The 25,513-nt window shown below is 38.2% G+C and overlaps 1 protein-coding gene across 1 annotated transcript in view; it reads right to left on the bottom strand.

Moving 5' to 3' along the window:
- Positions 1 to 15,907: 15,907 nt before the first annotated feature.
- HELLS (helicase, lymphoid specific) overlaps positions 15,908 to 25,513 on the bottom strand; it is a 36,949-nt gene continuing 27,343 nt past the window's right edge. Inside the window, exons 18-22 of the mRNA XM_040254561.1 lie at positions 25,385 to 25,501; positions 24,698 to 24,857; positions 21,666 to 21,762; positions 21,508 to 21,584; positions 15,908 to 17,223 (exon numbers count right to left, since the gene is read on the bottom strand). Of these exons, the coding sequence (XP_040110495.1) occupies positions 17,129 to 17,223; positions 21,508 to 21,584; positions 21,666 to 21,762; positions 24,698 to 24,857; positions 25,385 to 25,501 (546 nt within the window). The 3' untranslated portion in view covers positions 15,908 to 17,128. The remainder of the gene's footprint in view (positions 17,224 to 21,507; positions 21,585 to 21,665; positions 21,763 to 24,697; positions 24,858 to 25,384; positions 25,502 to 25,513) is intronic.

The following is a 25,513-nucleotide window of genomic DNA, read 5'->3' as shown; positions in this document are numbered from 1 at the left end:
ACTTTAGAAGCCACGCTGACCAGTGGAGCTACTCAGGGGCCCTTGTCCATCAGGGAAGTCTTGTCCAAGCCCAGCCTAGGCCAAATGAGATCCTCCCAGGCACAGTAATCCCAGGCAGGGTTATAGACTGGGAGGGGACAGTGAGTCCAGAGAGTCACCTGAGCTGGAGGTCTGAATACAGAGTTAACAGGTTATGCAAGTTTCAAGGCAGTTTATTTTTATTTTTTATTGGAAAATAATTGCTTTACCGTGTTGTGTTAATTTCTGCTGTACAACAATATAAACCGCCATATATACATGTATCCCCTCCCTCTAAAGCCTCCCTCCCTTTCAACCTCCCTCCCCCAACCCCACCCCTATAGGTCATCACAGAGCACTGAACTTAGCTCCCTGTGCTGTGCAGCAGCTTACCGCTAGGTATCTGCTTTAACAATGGTAGTGTATATATGTCAGTGCTCTTCTCCTGACTCGTTCCACCCTCTCCTTCCTCTATAGGCAATCTATTTTAAAGCAAGAAGAGCTAAGGACAGATTTACAGTGAACAAAGTAGAAAAAAAAACCCAGGAAGTAGTTGATAACAGTAGACCTCTCGCAGAAGATGGCACCAAACTAGATTATCTTTCCCTAAAATACATAAGAATAAAAGCAGCTGTTAGAGAATAGTTCTGCTGTTATTTGATAAGTTTTCATTTATTTTTTTTTTGATAAGCTTTCATTTTTAAAGGAAAAAAGGTATACTGGATTGACAGGGTGTTATCCCTACAGATGGCCTTGAACAATTTATACTGAAAGGTTTAGTGTAGGTAAAGTTCTTGAAACAGTAGCTAACATTATTATTGCATTGCAGGTGGATGCTTTACCATCTGAGCCACCAGAGAAGTGCAGTATTATCGTTAGATGTCACTATAGCTTTTTTTTTTTTTTTTTTGGTCTCCAAGCTGGCTTGTGACAAAAAATTTTTCTGAAGTAGGATAACAATTTGCTGATTAAAACAAACAAACATCACCCTTCGGATGACCATCAGAGCACGTGATTCATATCTCCCTGACAAAAGGGTGTAAGTGTTTCACAGTTGGTTACAAACTCACTGTGGGCAAGTGGAATCCCCCTAGACGTGTGCTCCTTTTTGCTTCCTGTGGTCAGTGCAGCCAGGATTCCGTGAAAGAAAGTCCGCTTTTTCCTCCTCCGACAATCAGAACCAGGGGTGCCCATCCCGGGAGGCACAGATCCCTCTGCAGAGGCAGACGTGACAAGGGGAGGCAGAGTGATGGAGAGATGCCTAAAGCCCTGTGTCTCTTGTCCCTTCCCAGCAGTCCTCAGTCTGGTTTCACTCCTTTTCCTACACAGTCGCTCAGTCGGGAACCGTCTTGGCTGCAAAATGTTCAGTATGTATAAAAGTCATGTTGAAAAAAGCATACAGAGAACTTCCATTTTAAAGAAAACATGTATATGTTCACACACAAAAAAAATGTGGATATGAATTGTCTCCCCCAATTTTTAACCGGGTGGTGAAATTATAAGTGATTTTTCTTTTCTTTTTTGAAAGGATCTGACATTTTGACACTGTCAGCACAGAGCATGTATTAGCTTAGAAGGAAGCAGGAGAAAGGTTATTTGGAAAGAATGGTTTGATTTTTTAAAGACTGAAGAGTTTCTGCACATGTACTTACCAGTCTTAAATATTTTATTATTTGTCATCAGAAATCATCTTTATCAAGATTAAATATTGTAGTCATAATGCAAAGCAGAAAGCCCAGCTATGTGTTAAAAGGGCACGTATAAAGACACAGCTAGCATAAATCAGAGTGGGTCTAAGAAAAGGTTGATTTTCAGGTTCTTGAAATGCCTATCCTTTCGAAAATGGTCCCTTTAATATCTTGCTCATTTGTGGACACTGGGGCCCTTCTGATATAGAGCTGAGTGTAGTCAGTTTTGATAAACACCAGCACCTGAGCAACCACACACTATCAAGATACAGGATAATTTCATTCCCCTGAAAATTTCCCTCACCCCCTTTCCAGGTAATGCCTATCCTCAGAAGAAACCACTGCTCTGGTTTCTAGCTCTATCCATTAGTTTTAGCTCTTCGAGAACGTCATAGAAGTAGACATTTTTGAATGATGAAATTGACTTGTTGCAAACAATAAGCTTTAAAAGATTTTAAGATTATCTTTACAGACAATTGAAAACCCTTCATTTTCAGAAATCTACCTAGTTTACTGTGAGATTAGCTTCATAATTCAAATATCATATATGTTTATATACAATATGATATTATACCTCTTTAGGAGAAATAAATTGTCACTGGGAAGTCTGGGTGTGACTTGCGTCTGTTTCTCTTTAAGGAAACACTTCAAATAAGACCAATTTTAAATTAATATTACTGGAAGTTGAGCATTTTCTTTAAGAAATAAAAAATAAAAGAAAAGTAAGAATAAAAAATAATAATAAATAGAACACACAAGAATGTCTTACAGGATTTAAGGGATTCTCTTAGGTCCAAAAACCCTCTCTGAAGTTTTACTTAAACTTCCTTCCATTTGCTCATTCTTCTGTTTATTCAGTAAATATTTATTGGAAAATTACTGCATATACCAAGATCTGAACTAGGAATTAAGGAAATTTTTCAGAAAAAAAAAAAAAAAAGGCCATCAGGACATTTCTCTAGTCAAGAATAAAATGCATATTCTCAGAGAGTTGTAAGAGATGAATAATGAGTGTCCTAAAAAAGGTAGAAGGATCTGTAGAAATCTGAAAGGGATAAAAATACCCTGTTGTGAGAATCAAGAAAAATTAATGGAAAAGTTGATATTTGAACTAAGCTTTGAAGACTGGTCAGAGCCAACTAAATATCACAAGGCTTCCCAAAACAATTTCAACTATCTCCAACTGGTCTTGCATTTGAGAGTAAGAAATAATTCTCAATGGTAGTTTTCTTAAACACCTCAGCTGTCCCTGTTCCCACTCCATTGCCATGTAACTTTACAGACCCCCCCAACCCCCTGCCCCGTGATTCTGGGCTTGCCCCAGTGGTTTTCTTTGGCTGATGGGAAATTAAATGTGATGCAAGTAGAATGGGGGTAGTTAGGCAGAATTTATAGGCACAGTCAACCTCCTCATTAAAGAATGGAGCAGCAAAGCCAACCTTGAAAGCATTTGATGTAGTTGACCTCGCATCAGCTCCAGGACAAAGCTGAGAGTAGAACTCTCAAAAATTAACCACTTACTAGGTCACAAAGAATATGTTAATCGACCACCAAAAACAAAATTGTTATTCAGGCAACATCCACTGATCACAATGCAATGAAGTCAGAATTCATTTTTTTAAGTCTAACCAAAAAAATTTTTTAAATCCACCCACCAGTTGACAGTACTGTTCAAAGTATTTTAAAACACTTTCTAAATAATTATATGTGTGAAAAGATTCTAAAACTAAAATCCCAACTATTTGCAAATAAATCTCAATAAATGCCCGATATTTATCAGTATATAAATTGTTTAGCTTTGCATTTAATCCCTGGATTATAAGCAAGAAAAGAAATAAACTCACTAACCAACTTCAGGGCTTCCCTGGTGGCTCAGATGGTGAAGAATCTGCCTGCATTGTAGGAGACCAGGTTCAATCCCTGTGTTGGGAAGATCCCCTGGAGACAGGAATGGCAACCCACTCCAGTATTCTTGCCTGGAGAATTCCGTGAACAGAGGAGCCTAGAAGGGTATAGTCCATGAGGTTGCAAAGAGTCGGACACAACTGAGTGACTGGCAACCAACTTCAATAATCAGAAAATAAGAATGTCAAGATAAACCCAAAGAAATATGGTAGACAGAGCTGATGTGAATACCTACCCATCAAGTGTAATATAAACACATATACATACTGCATAAAATATTACAAAAATACTTTTATATAAACGCAAAGGAAAGATAGACAAATATGCAGGTTCCAGAATCCAAAAGATAAAGAAAGAGTGGAATACAGAATTGGCCCATAAGCCCCAAGGAGAGGACAGAATTACAGCCTCAAAATGGGGCATTAAGTTTTGAAACAACTGCATAAAACCTAGGTGTCTACAAGACTGCTTCATTCTATTAATAAAGGATTAAAAGAGCTCCATCCACCAATGTAGAGAAGTGAAGACGTTCACTGTCAGTCCAGGGCCTTGGGCAGGGAGAAAAGGTCGCCTGGGAGAAATCAGGACCACAGACCTACATCATTCAAGGGGTGAAGGCTATGTTTTCTTTTTCTTGTTGGTTATTTATTTTAAATGTAGCAGTGTATACAGCTATTTTTAATTTTTTATAGGCATATAGTTGATTTACAGTGTTGTTAATTTCTGCAATACAGCAAAGTGATTCAGTTATATATATGTGTGTGTGTGTGTACATACTATATATACACATACTGTTCTTTTTATATATTTTTCCATTATGGTTTAATCATAGGATACTGAATATAGTTCTCTGTGCTATACAGTAGGACCCTGCTGCTTTATCCATTCCATGCGTATTAACTTCCATCTGCTCACCCCAACCTCCCAGTCTGTCCCTCTTCCAATACCCCCCCCCCTTAGCAACCACAAGTCTGTCCTCTATGTCCTTGAGTCTGTTTCATAGATAGATTCATTTGTCTTTTTTTTTTTCAGCTGCACCACACAGCTTGCAGGATCTTTGTTCCCCAACCAGGGACTGAACCCATCTCCCCTTCAGTGGGAGTTCAGAGGTCTCACCACTGGACTGCCAGCGAATTCCCTGTGTCATATTTTAGATTCTACATATAAGTGATATTATATGATATTTGTTTCTCTTTCTGATTTATTTCACTTAATATGATAATCTGTAGGCCCATCCATGTTGCTACAAATGGCATTATTTCGTCCTTTTCCATGGCTGAGCAGTAGTCCCTTGTCTGTGTACCACATCGTCTTTATCCATTCATCTGTTGATGGACTTTTAGCTCGTTTCCATGTCTCGGCTGTTGTGAATAGTGCTGCTGTGAATGCAGAGATGTATGTATCTTTTGGAGGGATGAGTTTTTTTCTATCATGTCCAGGGTTACTGGATGATATGCTAATTCTATTTTTAGTTTTCTGAGGAACCTCCATGCTGCTAAGTCACTTCAGTCGTGTCTGACTCTGTGCGACCCCATAGACGGCAGCCCACCAGGCTCCCCCATCCCTGGGATTCTCCAGGCAAGAACACTGGAGAGGGTTGCCATTTCCTTCTCCAATGCATGAAGGTGAAAAGAGAAAGTGAAGTCGCTCAGTTGTGTCTGACTCTTCGTGACCCCATGGACTGCAGCCTACCAGGCTCCTCCGTTCATGGGATTTTCCAGGCAAGAGCCGGGTGGAGTGGGGTGCCATTGCCTTCTCTGGAGGAATCTCCATACTGGTTTCCAGAGTGGCTGCCCCAACTTACATTCCTACCAGTAGTGTAAGAGGGTTCCCTTTTCTCCATATCCTCTCCAGCATTCGTTATTTGTAGACTTTCTAATGATGGTCATTCTGACTGGTGTGAGGTGGTACCTCATTGTACTTTTGATTTGCATTTCTCCAATAATTGGCATCTTTTCATTTGAAAGGCTATGTTTTAGTACCACGTGTTTTGGGAAGACTGCCCCAGCTTCCATGATTCACTAGAAAGAACAGAAAGGATACAGCATATCCAAGAGCTAAGATTTGTTATAGTGAAAATATACTCTGCATTGAGAAGTTAAAAACTGATGGGATTTCCCCTTTCAAGTAAGATATAATAAGCTGCAGCAGCCCAGTGTTCCTGTTGCAATAACTAGAAAAAGCCAGATAAAGAACCTGTCATTTGTTTTTTGTTTGTTTGTTTTAAGACACCAGAAAACAGTGGGTAAATGAGAACTACATGAATTTTAACTCCAGAGAAGTCCTTTGGAGGTTACTTGAACAGCACTGGCCACTGTTGTTTTAATTTCTGCAATACAGCAAAGTGATTCGGACTGGGAACATTTGCTAATTTGGAGTTCTGACTGAAGATCAAGCTTGGCCCACACAGAGAGATCTTACAAGGGGAAAGAAGAAACCAGGAAGGCTTTCAGGAGCTGCTAAGATGGGCATGACAGATTGGAAGCCTGACAAACCCCAAAGATGCAAAGGCAAAGGTTAGAGGGGGGCTAGAGGCCTGTAAAGGGCAGACTGAAATTTCCAAGTTTCATTTGTGTTTAGAAAACAAGGTCCCTCTGAAACAGGAGGATCTCCAGCAAACACACACGGTTGTTGTTGTTGTTGTTGTGCGGTTGCTAAGTCACGTCCCATGCTTTGTGCCCCCATGGACTGCAGCGTGCCAGGCTTCTCTGTCCTTCACTATTTCTGGAGTTTGCTTAAACTCATGTCCATTGAGACGATGATGTCCTTCAACCATCGCATCCTCTGTTGCCCCCTTCTCCTCCTGCTCTCAATCTTTCCTAGCACAGTCTTTTCCAATGAGTTGGCTCTTCACGTCAGGTGGCCAAAGTACTGGAGCTTCCGCATCCATCCTTTCAATGAATATTCAGGGTTGACTTCCTTTATGATTGACTGGTTTGATCTCTTTGTTGTCCAAGGGACTCTCAAGAGTGTTATCCAGCATCACAGTTTGAAAGCATCAATTTTTCAGTGCTCAGTCAGACACGACTGAGCGACTTCACTTTCACTTTTCACTCTCATGCACTGGAGAAGGAAATGGCAACCCACTCCAGTGTTCTTGCCTGGAGAATCCCAGCGACCAGGGAGCCGGGTGGGCTGCCGTCTATGGGATCACACAGAGTCGGACACGACTGAAGTGACTTAGCAGCAGCAGCAGCAGCAGCAGTCTTCTTTATGGTCCAACTCTCACATCCGTACATGACTAATGGAAAAACCAGAGTTTTGACTATGTGGACCTTTGTCAGGAAAGTGATGTCTCTGCTTTTTAATGTGCTGTCTAGGTCTGTCATAGCTTTTCTTCCAAGGAGCAAGTGTCTTTCAATTTCATGGCTGCAGTCACTATCCACAGTGATTATGAAGCCAAAGAAAATAAAATCTGTCATGGTTTCCTCTTTTTCCCCATCTATTTCTATCACAATAAATTTCCCTCAAAATTAAGGTTGAACTCTGCAATACATATTTTGACACAGTATGTTTTTAAAATTGTCATACTTATTCATTTTTTAATAATCTGCATACTAGCAAAGCATATTTTTTTAATTTCATTAAATCTTTTGTTATTAGCTTCTAATTTTATTTCATTATGGCCAGAAAACAGTCTTTATGCAACTGATCCTTTGTAATTTCTCAAGGCTTTCCTTTTGGACTTTTACGTTTTTGTCAATGTCCAGACTTGGAGAGAAAATGTTTCCTCTAATAGATTTAGTTAGACAGGTTGCCTTATCCAGGGTGTACTTGGACAGAGCAGTGACTGAAATCCAGGTCTTCTCATTTCAAATCTGTTATTTTCTGATATACTAAACCCAGAAGACTGTTTTATCTTCCCTGCCTCCCAATTTCCAGATCAGTTGTCAAAATTAACAAGATCTACTCATTGTGGACTAAGAGAATTGCTCTCCTTAAAATTCTCTGTGGTTCTGCAGTTCAGAAATGCAGAAGATGCTTCAGAATTGCAGCTACATATTCATAGTAGAAATGAAAGGAGTGTAACTTGGGCAGAAAGAGAATCCTTTTCTCCTTCAGAGAAACAATCAGATAGTATCTTTCTCCAAGGAATGGAGATTTTGTTTTAGTATTTTGCAAGACATAATAGTACAGCTGAAAGATTCTGACTACGGTTTGGATTTTGACTCTTCCACTTAGGCACCATGTCCTTGGAAAAGACCCTGATGCTGGGAAAGATTGAGGGCAGGAGGAGAAGGGGACGACAGAGGATGAGATGGTTGGATGGCATCACTGACTCAATGGACATGGGTTTAAGTGGACTCCAGGAGTTGATGATGGACAGGGAGGCCTGGCGTGCTGCGTGTGGTTCATGGGCTTGCAAAGAGTCGGACATGACTGAGTGACGGAACTGAAACGAACTGAACTGAACTTTGGTATCATTACTGAAACTGTTTTTAATAAAAATCAAATGTAGTACTGATGATGATAATGGAACCTGTCATTTATTGAACATTAACTAACAGACTGCGGCTGAGAGCTACCTCACGTCTGAAGTCAGGGATAAGCGGCCCAGAGTGCCAGGCTGAAACAGCCCAGGAAAGGCCGGGAGGAGCCACCCTGCGTCCAAGGTCAGGGGCGGTGCCCGAGGCCAGGGGCAGTGACCCTGGAGCCACCCTGAGCCCGAGGCCAGGGGCGGCAGCTGGGAGGAGCTAAGTGGCTGCACAGGCGGAGGAGGGCCTAGAGGAGCTATCCCACGTTGAAGGTCAGGAAGGGCAGCGGTAAGGAGATACCCCTCGTCCAAGGTAAGGAGCAGTGGCTGCGCTTTGCTGGAGCAGCCGTGAAGAGATACCCCATGCCCAAGGTAAGAGAAACCCAAGTAAGATGGTAGGTGTTGCAAAAGGGCATCAGATGGCAGACACACTGAAACCATACTCACAGAAACCTAGTCAATCTAATCACACTAGGACCACAGCCTTGTCTAACTCAATGAAACCAAGCCATGCCTGCGGGGCAACCCAAGATGGGTGGGTCATGGTGGAGAGGTCTGACAGAATGTGATCCACTGGAGAAGGGAATGGCATGCAACTTCAGTATTCTTGCCTTGAGAACCCCTTGAACAGTATGAAAAGGCAAAATGATAGGATACCGAAAGAGGAACTCCCCAGGTCATTAGCTGCCCAATATGCTACTGGAGGTCAGTGGAGAAATAACTCCAGAAAGAATGAAGGGATGGAGCCAAAGCAAAAATAATACCCAGCTGTGGATGTGACTGGTGATAAAAGCAAGGTCAGATGCTGTAAAGAGCAATATTGCATAGGAACGTGGAATGCCAGGTCCATGAATCAAGGCAAATAGGAAGTGGTCAAACAAGAGATGGCAAGGGTGAACGTTGACATTCTAGGAATCAGTGAACTAAAATGGACTGGAATGGGTGAATTTAACTCAGATGACCAAAGCTCGATAAAGGATAGAAATGGTATGGACCTAACAGAAGCAGAAGATATTAAGAAGAGGTGGCAAGAATACACGGAAGAACTGTACAAAAAAGATCTTCATGACCCAGATAGTCATGAGGATGTGATCACTAATCTAGAGCCAGACATCTTGGAATGTGAAGTCAAGTGGGCCTTAGAAAGCGTCACTACGAACAAAGCTAGTGGAGGTGATGGAATTCCAGTTGAGCTCTTTCAAATCCTGAAAGGTGATGGCTGTGAAAGTGCTGCACTCAATATGCCAGCAAATTTGGGAAACTCAGCAGTGGCCACAGGACTGGAAAAGGTCAGTTTTCATTCCAATCCCAAAGAAAGGCAATGCAAAAGAATGCTCAAACTACCGCACAATTGCACTCATCTCACATGTTAGTAAAGTAATGCTCAAAATTCTCCAAGCCAGGCTTCAGCAATACGTGAACCATGAACTCCCTGATGCTGAAGCTGGTTTTAGAAAATGCAGAGGAACCAGAGATCAAATTGCCAACATCTGCTGGATCATGGAAAAAGCAAGAGAATTCCAGAAAAGCATCTATTTCTGCTTTCTTGACTATGCCAAAGCCTTTGACTGTATGGGTCACAATAAACTGTGGAAAATTCTGAAAGAGATGGGAATACCAGACCACCTAACCTGCCTCTTGAGAAATCTGTATGCAGGTCAGGAAGCAACAGTTAGAACTGGACATGGAACAACAGACTGGTTCCAAATAGGAAAAGGAGCATGTCAAGGCTGTATATTGTCACCCTGCTTATTTAACTTATATGCAGAGTACATCATGAGAAACGCTGGACTGGAAGAAACACAACCTGGAATCAAGATTGCCAGAAGAAATATCAGTAACTTCAGATATGCAGATGCCACCACTTTTATGGCAGAAAGTGAAGAGGAGCTAAAAAGCCTCTTGATGAAAGTGAAAGAGGAGAGTGAAAAAGTTGGCTTAAAGCTCAACATTCAGAAAACGAAGATCATGGCATCCGGTCCCATCACTTAATGGGAAATAGATGGGGAAAGAGTGGAAACAGTGTGAGACTTTATTTTTTGGGGCTCCAAAATCACTGCAGATGGTGACTGCAGCCATGACATTAAAAGACGTTTACTCCTTGGAAGGAAAGTTATGACCAGTCTAGACAGCATATTAAAAAGCAGAGACATTACTTTGCCAACAAAGGTCCATCTAGTCAAGGCTATGGTTTTTCCAGTGGTCATGTATGGATGTGAGAGTTGAACTGTGAGGAAGGCTGAGCGCCGAAGAATTGATACTTTTGAACTGTGGTGTTGGAAAAGACTCTTGAGAGTCCCTTGGACTGCAAGGAGATCCAACCAGACCATTCTGAAGGAGATCAGCCCTGGGATTTCTTTGGAAGGAATGATGCTAAAGCTGAAACTCCAGTACTTTGGCCACCTCATGAGAAGAGTTGACTGATTGGAAAAGACTCTGATGCTGGGAGGGATTGGGGGCAGGAGGAGAAGGGGATGACAGAGCATGAGATGGCTGGCATCACAGACCTGATGGACGTGAGTCTGAACTCTGGGAGTTTGTGATGGACAGGGAGGCCTGGCGTGCTGCAATTCACGGGGTCGCAAAGAGTCGGACACAACTGAGCGACTGAACTGAACCTGTAGTAAATAGTCCTGAACATAGAGAGTGCATGTATCTTTTCAAATTATAGTTTTTTCCTGGAGATGTGCCCAGGAGTGGGATGGCAGGATCATATGGTAGCTCTATTTTTAATGTTTTGGGGAACCTCCCTACTATCCTCTATTCTGTACCAATTGACATTCCCATCAAGTCTGTAGGAGGGTTCCTTTATATCCACACTCTCTTCAGCATTATTTGTAGACATTTGATGATTCTGACTGAAGGTGATACCTCATTGCAGTTTTGATTTGCATTTCTTTAACTGATGACGTTTAGTATTTTTTCATGTGCCTTTTGGCCATCTATAGGTCTTCTTGGAGAAATGGTCTATTTAGATTTCCTGCCCACTTTTTTGATTGGGTTGTTCATGTTTTTAATAAATCAACTGTACCTCAATAAAAATAATTTTTTTTAATGGCCTACATTTTGAACCACTGAATTAGGGTGATCCTCAGTGAGGTATAGCTTCCCTTGTGGCTCAGCTGGTAAAGAATCTGCCTGCATTGCAGGAGATCTGGGTTCAGTCCCTGGGTTGGGAAGATCCCCTGGAGAAGGGAAAGGCTACCCACTCCAGTATTCTGGTCTGAATTCCATGGACCGTAGAGTCCATGGGGTCACAAAGAGTCAGACACGACTGAGTGACTTTCACTTCACTTCAGAGAGGTACTAAAGAGCCATGTCAGGGACTTCCCTGGTGGCCCAGTGGTTAAGCTTCCATGCTTACACTGCAGTGGGCATGGGTTCCATTCCTGGTCTGGGAACCAAGATCCCAGATGCTATGCAGCATGATAAAAAAAAAAAAAAAGAGCCATGTCAGAAATGTGGATTCTCCTTTAGGCTATTGCACGGGGTTGGGCCAGTCACCTTGTATCATTTTGCATAGCAAAATTTGTATAACTTTCAGTATCTTCACCACTGTTCCTTCATATTTAAATAGATGTGATTCTTGGTTGGGATTTTTTTTCTTCAGCACATTGAAATTTTTAGTCTTACTCTTAAAATAACACATCTGTTGTCTACCTGATCTTGTTTCTTTGTGGGTGATCTGGTTTTGGAAGTCTCTTTGCCTTTGATGTTAATGAATCTGAGTAGTTTTTCTTATCTGTTCTGTTCGCTATGTTACTGTACTTAGTCTTCAGTCATGTACAACTCTTTGCAACCCCCATGGACTATACAGCCCACCAGGCTCCTCTGTCCATGGGGATTCTCCAGGTAAGAATACTGGAGTGGGCTGCCATGCCCTCCTCCAGGGAATCTTCCTAACCCAGGGATTGAACCCAGGTCTCCCGCATTGCAGGCAGATTCTTTACCAGCCAAGCTACCAGGGAAGCCCTCTATTCTGTTTAGCACTAAATAAGCCAATTCAATATGAGGTTTTTCATTTTTATTTAATTATAGGAAACTAGAATTAAATATAAATGAATTTCTTTACCCAGTGTGTTCAGTGGATTCTTCTAACTTTATTCCTGCTGCATGTTTCCAACACACTCTCTTATACAATCAAGAAAACAGAATAAGTAACTGATCTTGAGATGATGAGAGGCTGAAGATTGGCAAGAGTGTGGCTCTTCGGGGGCTGGAAAACAGGGGCGATTAGAAACATTCTTAAGTGAAATGAAAGCCTGACAGCTGCAAGGAGCCAACCACTCACACATCTGAGTGAGGAATGTGACTGAACAAGTCCAAACAGTAACAAGTAGACCAATTATTAATTTTGATTCCCTCTGTCACTGCTGGCACATGTCTTCAGGTCCACTCAGAACTTGAAATTCCATTCTCTCCCACGAAAAGATTAAACCTGTCTTGTACCAAATAGCACCATACTCCAGTATCTCTCATCATGCACCCTAGTACTATATAGATAATTCATTGGAAGATGGAGGGGAAAAAATAGGAACATAGCAAATAGAACCTTGGTGATGAGATAAACAGGGTAAAGTTAAAAAAGACTCCTGGACCCCACATTCTCAAATGAGTCTGTGTCTGGTTCCCCAGTACAGGTAGTTATGTCAGCAATCTCATTTGATGAAAATTAAGATGAGATTCATATCTTTCAGGTATCCAGAGAAATACTTAGTATTGGTAATGACAGCAGCAACTAAAATCCTTACTCAAAAATGCAGTAGCAAATAGTTAAAGAGGAAAGGTCAAGAAACCTGTGTAATTACTCTTCTCACCAAAGGTTTTCAGGAGTACTGAGAAATGTTAACATTTCCCAAACCTGATTAATTTGCATACCTGTCATAGATTTTGCTATGTAGAACTGGTCTATGGTGAAGAAAATTAGAAGAGTCGTTATCTTGGGGTAGGGGAGGGCAGACAGCCTTCTGAAAAGAAACACCCCATCTTAATATGGATGGTACCTACACAGTGGATACACCAAACTGAGCATATTTCTTTACTGAGATTTATATCTCAATAAAAAGTAAAAATGAAACTTGGCATGGTTCTGTAATAACTGCTATTTTATATTTAAGTAACTTTTTAAAGCTAAGAAATGAAATCATCTGAGCATGTTAATTGTGTAGGTGTGGATGCCAAGTACTGAAAACAAAGAAGCAGGCATATATTAGTATTTTGTAAACACCCTTAAATACTGCAGACAAGAGTGAAAGCTGACATGATTCCCCCCACTATCAAAGGCCTTCAGATGGTGACTTTTAAGCAAATATTGCAATGACAGAGGAATCTAAAATAGTTAACACAGTTCAGTTCAGTCGCTCAGTTGTGTCCGACTCTGCGACCCCATGAATCGCAGCACACCAGGCCTCCTTGTCCATCACCAACTCCCGGAGCTCACCCAAACTCATTTCCATTGAGTTGGTGATGCCATCCAGCCATCTCATCCTGTCGTCCCCTTCTACTCCTGCCCCCAATTCCTCTCAGTATCAGGGTCTTTTCCAATGAGTCAACTCTTCGCATGAGGTGGCCAAAGTATTGGAGTTTCAGCTTCAGCATTAGTCCTTCCAATGAACACCCAGGACTGATCTCACAGGAAGAGATTAAAAAACAAAAAGACCCACAGATATATCTTGGGGGCAGATCTGTAGATTGACCTTACTGAAGGAGATAGATTCAAAGGGAGCTCAGGAAAAATTATGGACAAATTGATTTAATCTCTATGGCTGCATCTCCCCATTGGAACCTGTGGACATAGCTCAGCAATTTGAGTTTTTCAATGTGTATTCACTTCAATCAGATCTAAACAAAGTGTCTAACAAGCACATTCCAGATCATATGAATGACCAACTACCATACCATCAAGTACAGATACCTATAAGTATCAACACTTTCAAATTATATTGGGACCAAATAACACCTAGAAAGTCAGCATTTCTCTTGCATCTGGCTGTCATTTGCTTGGCATTGTTGTCAAACTCATGTCTCAGGTATGTACCACAGGACTAATTACAACGTGTGGTATTTTAAGCTTAGTCTGCCACTTCTAAGTCAAAAATAAAATTCTGAGAAAAAGTAAAAATTTGTTTTTATAACTCACTTTTAAATTTTATCTTTTAATCAAATCCATTTAGAATTAAAATCATTACCTAAATTAGGGATGTAAAATGTATGTAATAGACAAGTTTCCCTAGATTTTAGGTTACCTATTCTCTGAATGTAGCAGTTATAAACCAGTGATAACAGTGATTCCTAAGAAAGACAGACCAAAAAGATACCTTCAAGTTTACTCATGAATAGGATTCCTTGGGTTTGACTTTTATAACCACAACTGATGGTAAAATATTTATACATAGTATGCTATTTGTGAAGATGTCCTAATACAGCAAACAGAATCATAAAAACTTAAGTAGCATTAAGTTAAAAAGCTCAAAACCAAAACTAAGTTTTGAAATAGAGTATAGAATTTAAAGTTAGAAGCACTTATTTAATGTTTTAAATATAAATATTATTGCATTTCAGGCTTTTCATAATGTATTACTTCAAAGTTCTAAGACTAAACAAATCAAATTGCTAAGACATTAGTGAAAAATTCCATCAAACATGTTTGCCTGGAAATGTTCAAGTACCACTTTCACTATACCTCCCAATACATTCAGGATCTGCCTCATAATACAGAATGACTCACTGAATAATAAAGCTAATCAATTATTTTTCATGGCAGTTTGACCAAGTGATGGCAGACAAGTCCTGGTTTGAGAATACCTTTTCATACAGATGAAGCAGGGAACATGTTTCAGTATCATGGAATGAATACATCTGTTCCCCTTGCTTCCTAAACTAAAATCTGGAAACTATAGTAACGGTAAAATGATTAAAGTCATTAAAATCTCAAAATAGAGAACACGGGAGTTAACACAGGGTTTCAGAAGCTGAAAAATAACATGAATGGTATCATTTTTAAGAGGCTGGATAACAAGTTCATGAAGTTCAGATTGGGATAGTTTATCAGGCAACCAAGTAAAAATGTGAAGCAGGCAGTTGGAAGCGAGTTCAGAAGATTCTGGTTGGAGATATAATTGGAGTCACCACTACAAAGTTGGTATTTAACACATGTGCTGTGCTTAGTCACTCAGTGGTGTTCAACTCTTTATGACCTCATGGACTGTAGCCCACCAGGCTCCTGTATACGGTGATGCTCCAGGAATACTGGAGTGGGTTGCCATGCCCTCCTCCAGGGGATATTCTCAACCCAGGGATTGAAACCAGGTCTCCCACATTGCAGGCCCACCAGAGAAACCCATTTAATATATAGTTGGTATTTAAAGCAACAAGCCATCAAGGGAGTCCCAAGCTCTCTTGGGAGATTCTAATGAGTCAAATAAATAGCAAAGGAGAATGAGAAAGAGCCAGAGAAGTAGGAAGAACCAGACAAATGTGTCTGCTAAAACCTGGGAACTACAGAAACTGGTTAGTGGAAATTAAACATCTATATGAAATGCTTCTGAAAGGTCAACTAAATGATCTTTGAGGTCAGACTCAAAATGACTCAGAGGTCACTGGAGACTTAAAAAAATCTGAATGGAATGGATTCAGGAAAAAAAATGGAAGTGAAACAAGGCAACAGTGAATATAGACTTTTCTTTTCTTTTCTTTTTTTTTGAATATAGACATTTCAAGGAGTTTGCCTTAAACAAGAAATGGGGCGTTTCTGTTGGCTCTAGCTAGGACAGACTACATCCATAAAAGGAAAGGATACATGGGCGCAGGTAACGGTGGCAACTTTTAGAAGTTCTTTTCTGATTGTTTTTATTTTCTGTGAGGACAAGGGAGCAAGACCAGAGGGAGGAAGTATCAGAAATATGAGGACAGAGATAAACTCAAATGAAATAATCATTTGAGACGAATGTGAGAGAATGGAGTAAGCAACCAAAGTTATGATGATAGTTCGTCAGACTAGTAAACATTTCCACTTTAAAAGAAAATCCACTTTGTTGTCTGTTCTTTAGTTTGGCTGAATATTCTCTCAAAATAGTCTTTCTTCTGAGTCCTACCTAGCTTCCATTACCCTAAAGCAAAGAGAATCTGATCTACATTGGAATATGCATGGCACTAAGAGTAACAACCTACACAGGAATGTGTGCTTCAGGCAGCATTCAGTATTTCTCTTCATCAGTTTTGTATACATACAGGGCCTAAATGATTCCCACCTTGGCCTCTATGCTCCTGTTATGGATCCTGTGTTTCTTATATTCCTAAGTCTTATTTTAACCCCTCCCTGCTATAATTTTCAGGGTCTCTTCTTTTTCTGTTCCTATTTTGCGTGGTACCCTGCCACTTCCAATTTCTAGAACCAATTTCTTTTGTCAAGAACCTGTAATTTCTTCCAAAGCCAGCCTTCTCTGCATTGACCCAGTGTCCAGTTGAAATCTTTATATATATGACATATGTGTAAACTACTGATAAATCGAAATAGCAGTCAAAACTTTTGGCGTTATTTCACCTGAGCCATTATTTATCTGAAAAAATAATCTGATGAGATCATCTTATAACAAATATTTATTTGACAAACCATTTTATAGAAATAGACCCTAAAAATCAAACTGTTTCTTATTTAAACAATGCACAGTATCATCCTAGTCTTTCCCCCATCCAAAGTCTACTCCATAACTGAAGTACCAAAAACCCATGACCTGTACTGCTAAAAGGGTGGGTGGGGGAAAAACATTAAACTTCCACAGGAAGACTGTATAAATCTGGCAGTGGTTAAGCACACATCAGCCTGTACCCAAGAGTACTACCGAACCTGAAAAATTAACTGAAAATCTAAATTTACTCTTAATATATGTGTTTGCTCTTAATAAGGTTCAAAAATTATGCAATGGTACAGTTATATTATATAAACTGATATAATCAAAGTAGAGTGAAAAATGTGGATTTTAACACCAATACAGATCACTAGATGTGAACAAGAACTTTTTGAAGCCATTCTTGTAGCTCCAATTTAAAACAAACATTCAGAACTAGAATCTTCAGAATTTTCTAGTATCTTGAAAATCCCCATCTTCTCTTTAACCGGTCCTGAGGCATTCATTTGATCTAAGAGAAAAATAAATAAACAGGTATTAAAAAAAAAAAGTGTAAGAACTTAAAAAGAAATCTCCTCTTATTAAAACAAGAACTGGCCTCCAGGGAACAAACTGAAACACCAGTTTGCTAATCAAAATCACTTCTGCTGAATTTAAGATATACCTAACAATAAACACCACCAATGTGAATTATATTCTCATATATATATATATATATACACATGTATTTTTTTAAAGCCCAATTATGGTTAGTTTAAAAGCAGGAATGCAAAACACCATGAAAATGTATCTTTATACTCCCATAGCTAATTTGAAATCTTTTATATTTTTGTCAACATGATAGCTATTGAAATGAAATTACTTCTGGTTTTAATCTGCATTCTCGGATTTCTAGGGAGACTGAAGCATCTTTTTATGTTCAATGGTTGTTTCTTTCATTCCTGGTAATTGTTTGCTCTTAAGTTGTTCAGTTTTCTTGTTGATATTTATTTATGTATGATAATCATTTCCTGTTTGCTATGTACTGCAGATATCTGTGGTTTGTCATTTACCTGTTTATGGTATTGTTTTTACAGAAGCCTTTAATAAAATCTATTAATCTGTTCATTTAGGTTGAGAGTTCTGTATCATATTTAAGAATTCTTTTCCTATCCTAAAACCCTACAGATATTTCCCTATTTTTTAAGTTAAATGTTTTACTCTTAAAGTTTTGATGACTTAATTTATCTACAATTTATTCTTGAATATGGTGAGATTTACCATTGTTGATACAAACTGGCAAACCATGTTTTACTGATTACATTTTTTACAAATTGAAGGTCTGTTGCAACCCTATGCTGAGCAAGCATCGGAACCATTTTTTGCTCGCTTCATGTCTGTCTTGAATTTTGGTTAATTCTCACAATATTTTAAACCCTCCACCAAGAAGATTACACTTGCTGAAGGCTCAGATAATGGTTAGCATTTTTTAGCAATAAGTATTTTTAAAGTATGTATATTGTTTTTTTTAGACAATGTTATTTCATACAGACTACTTTATAGTGTAAACGTAACTTTTATAAGACTGAAAAACATTTTTTTAATGTGTGATTTGCTTATTTCAGTGCTCTGGAACCCAGCCTCCAGTATCTGCAAGGAATAATAGGAATTTCCCCTCTGGTTTGAAATGACATTTATCATTTATTGATTTTTCCATGGAAGTTTGGATGACTTTCTGGATTTGCCACATCAGCAGTAAATTTATTTTGTATGCTAATTCAACAGTCTTAATTATTATGATTTTTAAATTGAATCTTAGTACCTGATATTAAGTATTCTGTTGTTCTTCAAAATTGTCTTGGCTCTTGGTCCTTTACCATTCCATATTAATTTTAAGAACAGCCTGTCAAAGCTCTTTAAAAAGCCATAATATTATGGGTTTTAACTAGAAGATTAATGTAAGGAATACAAGTTAATCGTATCCATAAATACAGTTAAATTTGTCATGTATTCAGTCCTTCTCTTATTGTCCTTGGATGTTTCATAGATTCTCTATAAAGGTCTTAAAGAAATTATTATATTTAATTCTAGGTATGTTAGTTTAGTAGCTGTTATAAATATCTAATTTTCTAAATAGTTACTGCTAATACACATACTATTAATTTATAGCAAACTTTTTGAATTCTAACTTTTAGATTCCCTCAGATTTTCTATGGAGATAATTATACCACCTGCAAAAATAGTATAATGAAACTAACTATTCCTATTTTTATTATCTTACAGCATTAGTTAAGACTTTCTTGTACCTTGCATTATGTTTTATAATGTACAGTGGGAGTGACAGCTGTTACACTCAACTGTTCTTGATTTTCATAGTAATTTACTAAATGAATGCATTTTTTCAGATTAAGAACATTTTCTTTGTCATATTTAAGAATTATGAGGTTGATTATGATGGCATGTCAAGTGGCTTTTCAGAATCTAGTTCTTTTTTATTCAGTTAATGTCAATTAATATTTTCAGATGTTACCCTATCCTTGTATGCCTTCTATGCTGCTGCTGTTTATTTGATAATATATTTAAGCTTTGGCCATAATGGTTTATCTCATTTTTTCCTGTACTATATGAAAATTAAAATCCACATAAACATGCAAAGAACTCAGAACAGCTAAAACCAACTTGAAAATAAAGAACAAAACTGGAAGATTCACTCTTCACAATTTCAAAACTCACCATAAAACAATAATCAAGACAGTGTGGTACTGGCACAGGATTAACAAACAGATTAACAGGAATAGGAGAGAACTGAGAGTATAGAAAAAACCCTTCACATTTATGATCAACGGATTTCCAACAAAGGTGCCGTGGCAATTCAAAAGGGAAAGAATAATCTTCAATAAATTGTGCTGAGACAATTGGACAACGTGCAAAAAAATGAATTAAGACCCTTCCCTTATACCCTACACAAAAATTAACTCAAATATGAGACTATAAAACTCTTAAAACATCAGACTTCCTTAGTGATCCAGTGGTTAAGACCAGTGCAAGGGGTATGGGTTAGGCCCCAGTCAGGAAACTAGATCCCACATGCTATGTGGTGTGGCCAAAAATTTTTTTTTAGTTAAAAAGAAGGAAAAAAAAAAATCACAACTTTACTAGGCAAAGATTAGATACAACATCAAAATTGTGAGTAATAACAACAAAAAGATAAATGTAACTTCATCAAAATTTTTCCTTCCGCTCTTTAAGAGACACAAAGTATAAAGATAAACTACAGACTGGGAGAAAATATTTGCAAAACATGTATCTGATAAAGGATTTGTGTCCAGAATATATAAAGAATTCTCTCAACTCAGTAATGACAAATTTTAGAAGAGCTATTCGAAACTAAGTTGAAGATATCATGATGCTATACCCCGTGGTGTGCTGGTGTTTAACAACAGACTCCCTATTCCCCAAAAAGGGCTGTAGTTTATCTTTTTCCTGTTTCTATGCCTGATCACCAATAACAATCTACTAATGTAACACTGCTGAACACAATTAGGAAAAGATACCATTATTTATTTCCACTGTGGAGATATAATATACATAAATAATCAAGAGCATAGATATCCATGTTACAGAATGAGTAGGAAAGGATGAGTTTAATATTTATTTGTATTCAAAATAACTTATGACCACCATTTGTAGGCATCGACTCATTATTCTTACAATTTATACATAGAAGAAGCAATTTATCTTGCAGCCCCATGGACTGCAGCCCGCCAGGCTCCCCCATAGGATTTTCCAGGCAAGATTACTAGAGTGGGTTGCCATTTCCTTCTCCAGGGGATCTTCCTGACCCAGGGATCACACCTGGGTCTCCTGCACTACAGGCAGATTCTTTACCAACTGACTTACCAGGGAAGCCCTATCTTGCTTATTTAGATTGTATCTCAGAGTAACCAGATAATTTATATGGGAAAGTTATAATAGACTAATTCCAGCTAATAAAGGAGTGACAGAATAAGAAAATCAGCATTTTAATGCTCAAAAAAATAATGGTTCTAAACCATAATAAATAAATGCTAAAAAAAATCAGGCTAAATAGAAGAACAGAATACTACATGAAGATCAGCCTGAATCAGCTGATTAATCTTAATCTTAGCTCACTAAAAATAAGAAACCCAGACCTGATGCATCTCTTTATATGATTTAAAATGAGAACAAAGCACTAGTATTCCTAAAATACGGAACTTGGATCTTATTAAGCCAGTAAAGCTATTTTCACAGCTATTTACCACTTCACAGAAAGTAGTAGACTGAGGAACAAGTCAAAGAACAATGAGAGGGAGAAGTTGGCCAATTCTGGAATGCAGGTCGTTTCACTGGACAAATAACCCAGTTTCTCCAACAAATCAACAGCATGGAATAACAAAAATGAGGATGAAAGTGATAGAGAAGAAAAAAGATAGCAAGAACAATGCAATTTGGATCGTGATTCAAACTGTAAAAAGATTGGGACAAGTGGAGAAATTTGGATATGAACTGGTTATTAGCTGCTATTAAAGTTTTAGGGCCAACTCTCAAATGTAAGAATGACATAGTGACGATATTTAAAAACATGTTCTTCTCAATAAAAGATGCCTAAAAGTGGCTATGGCATGAATTTAACATTCTGATCGAAGAAAATGGCAATGAAACATAATTGGCTAAATGTTGTAAACTATTAGGGCAGAATGAGTTATACACAGGGGTATATTATACTTCTCTCTACTTATGTATATGTTTCAAAGTTTCCATAAAAATAGTAAGTAAAACCATAAGAGATACTTACCAAGAAGATCACTTCGATCTAACAGCAACTCCAGATCTTTATCACTAATGACTTTCTCTCTTGATCCTTTTACTTCCCTATAAGAAAACAAAATATTCAGGTCTATAGGATAAATCAAAACTATGAATTACATTTTTTTAAAGTAAAAACCACCTCACCTTTCATAATCTCTTGATTTTAATAATTCCATTAATTCCTTGGGGTCTAAAAAGTTCTTAGATTGATTTAATCCAGACTGACCACCTTTGAAATGATCTGAAAAAAATTTACAAAAAATTAAAAACACTCAAAATTGCTTTTAAAACCAAAATATAATACATTAAAAACCAATCAGAATACCCTACATTATATAAAAAGGACAGACAAACCCAGTGTTGGTAAAAAAGAAAAGCAACTGCAGTTCTCATTCTTTGCAGGTGGGAGTAAAGTGGTATGTCCACTTGGGAAAAGTCTGGTAGTTTTCTATAGGTAAACATATACCCACCCTAAGACAAAGCACAAATAAACACACATGTTCATTAATACTTGTAACAAGAGGACCTTATTCGTAAGAACTAAAATCTGTAAACCAAATATCAATCAACAAAAGAATGGATGAATTACTTTACAATTTAAAAAAATCACAAACTTCTAACACAACAACAGAGATGAATCTCAAAATACATCATATATAAGTAGCTTAGGCAAAAGAAGAATATGTATGTACAAATGAATCCAGGTGTGAAGTTAAAGGAAAAACTAACCCATGTGACGAAAACTGGAATAGTGACTGCCTTCTAGTAAGGAGTAAGAGTCTGGGAAATACTGGAAAGGAAAATTTTCTTGGAAAACAGAAATGTTACCTTGATATGGATGACAATTGTTTGAGTATAACTTGTTAGAGGCATCAAGCCATACACTTAGCTTGGAATTTTACTGTGTATGTATTACACCTCAATAAAATATTGCCAGCATTTAAAAAATTACTTTCAACTTGTTCTCAAAAATTAATCTCTAAAATTACTAAAAATAAAACTTGGGAAAATAAAACTATAAACTGTACCTAATTTAAAATCCCCTGGTAGCTCAGCTGGTAAAGAATCCACCTGCAATGCAGGAGACCCCGGTTTGATTCCTGGGTTGGGAAGTTCCCCTAGAGAAGGGATAGACTACCCAATCCAGTATTCTTGAGCTTCCCTGGTGGCTCAATTGGTAAAGAATTCACCTGTAATGAGGGAGACCTGTGTTCGATCCCTCGGTTGGGAAGGTCCCCTGGAGGAGGGCATGGGAACCCATCCAGTATTCTTCCCTGGAGAATCCCCATGAACAGAGAAACCTAGCCCGTACAGTCCATGGGGTCACAAAAAATCGGACACAACTGAGTAACTAAGCACACAGCACACACAATTTAAACCAAATTCAATAAACAAAATACAATTTATTTCATCATTCAAATCTCTAAAAGCAGCATAGGTGAAAAAACTTTAATCTGCACAAAATCTTACTTGGACCAAGCACCTTTTTCCTTCAACAGAAATTCTAACTACAATCTGAATGCTCCATCAAGTCAAATTAAAGATGTCTAAAACTTAATCCATTATTTCTCTCAAAATCAAATACACTGGAGAAAGTTTTTGTGAGTAGAAAAGCAGCATAAATTGTTAGTGATTTTCATTATGATTTCTCTATGCTTCAAAATGTACATAAGATGATTTTCAATTTTTTGTAAGGCAGCCATCAAGTCATTCGCCCAAACAGAATTTTATATTGAATAAACAAAAGCAGGACTCCAAGGACTCTCAGGGAATAGAACATAAAATGCCAATGCCTCACCCACATCACTTTCCCTATTTCTCAAAATCTTTTCTAGATAAAAAATTGCTGTGTTTTTAATATTCTATTATTGAAACTATGAAAAGGTTAGGTATACTGGAATCAAATATTTTTTAAATAGTGAGGGCTCAGCAAAGTAAGTAATTTTATTGTAGCACTACTTCAATATACCTTTAATCTTCTTTTTTTAAATTGGAGTATAGGCTCAGAGGTTAAAGCGTCTGCCTCCAATGTGGGAGACCCAGGTTTGATCCCTGGGTCAGTAAGATCCCCTGGAGAAGGAAATGGTAACCCACTCCAGTATTTTTGCCTAGAGAATCACATGGACGGAGAAGCCTGGTAGGCTACAGTCCACGGGGTCGCAGAGTCAAACACGACTGAGTGACTTCAGTTATCAATTATTAATTATTATAGTTGCTTTACAATGTTAAGTTTTTGCTGTAGAGCAAGGTCACTCAGCTGTATGTATACTAGATCCCCTCTTTTTTGGATTTCCTTCCCATTTAGGGCACCACACAGCACTAAGTAGAGTTCCCTGAGTTAGATAGTCGTTTCTCATTAGTTACCTAGATACGTAATAGTGTATATATGCCAGTCCCAATCTCTTAATCCATCCCACCCTGTAAGATAGTTACAGAAAAACCAGAATGAACTCTTTGGCCATCCCAATACCATATGATCCAGCAATTCTATTCCTGGGTATGTATCTGAAGAAAACAAAAATACTAATTTGAAAAGATACATGCATCCCAATGTTCATAGAAGCATTATTTACGATAGCCAAGTATGGAAGCAACCAAAGTGTTCAACTGATGAATGGATAAGGAAGAGTACAAAATGGAGTATTAGTTATCATTAAAAAAAAAAAGAAATTCTGCCATTCGAAACATGGATGAACCTAGAGGGTATTACGATTAGTGAAAAAGGACAGAAAGACAAATGCTATATGCTAAAACTTATATGTGGAATCCAAAAAATCAAACAAGAAAACAGACGCACAGATATAGAGAACCAGTGGTTAGTGGGGAGAAGGGAAGGGGCAGTCAAGTCATTATTTTTCAATAACTTTAAATGGAGTAAAATATATAAAAATTGTGAATTACTATGCTGTATACCTGAAACTAACATAATATTAGAAATCAACTATACTTCAATAAAACTTTTTTTAAATGAAAAAACAGAATAATCAGTAACATCATGTCAAAGTGCCATGACAGACTTCAGACTTTAAAATACTTTAAAAGTACATATAGCTTCAAATTCCCCACTGCCTATTTAAATCCTGCACTGATTTCTCTTATAAAGAAAGTAACAACATCAAAACTCACAACACACAATAGACAACTGAAGCAAAAAAGTACTACAAAATATTATTTACTTTTGTGGATGATCAATTTTTCCAGTTTTCTTTTAGCAGCTGCTCTTTCCACAATTTTCTGATCAATAGTATTTGCTGTAACAAGACGATATACAACAACTGGCCTTGTCTGACCGATTCTATGACATCTATCCTGGGCCTGAAGATCAGACTGGGGGTTCTTAAAAGTTAAAAAGAAAAACATTTAACAGCTTAAGGTTAAAATTAGTTAAACTCATACTATGTGGGCAGAGTCAACAAGGATGATCAAGCCAGAATCTTTTAAACAGTGCCTTAACTCAATTTGGGCTTCCCTTGTGGCTCAGACAGTAAAGCATCTGCCTACAATGTGGGAGACCCGAGTTCGATCCCTGGGTCGGGAAGTTCCCCTGGAGAAGGAAATGGCAACCCACTCCAGTATTCTTGCCTGGAAAATCCCATGGACGGAGGAGTCCGGTAGGCTACAATCCATGAGGTCGCAGAGTCGGACACGACTGAGCGACTTCACTTCTTCACTTTAACTCAATTTAAGCTTCTAAGCGTTACTTCAGTGATAAAATACGTTTAAGTCTTTACAGACAGAACACTTGACAAAGCAGTGATTCTCATAGTGGATATGTTTTCAAAATAAGTAAATGAAATTGCAAAATATACAGTGAAAGATTAAAATGGAAATATAATCTGTCTATTGCTACACTTCAAACTTACCCAATCACTATCATAAATGATAACAGTATCTGCTGCAGTCAAATTAATGCCCAGGCCACCAGCTCGGGTACTCACTAAAAAGATAAACACGTCTGGATCTGTGTTGAAGCTGTGTATCTAAAAGCAAAA

Source organism: Oryx dammah, unplaced genomic scaffold (genome assembly GCF_014754425.2).
Source record: "Oryx dammah isolate SB20612 unplaced genomic scaffold, SCBI_Odam_1.1 HiC_scaffold_14, whole genome shotgun sequence".
NCBI lineage: Eukaryota > Metazoa > Chordata > Mammalia > Artiodactyla > Bovidae > Oryx > Oryx dammah.
This window is presented reverse-complemented; position numbering and strand designations above follow the sequence as displayed.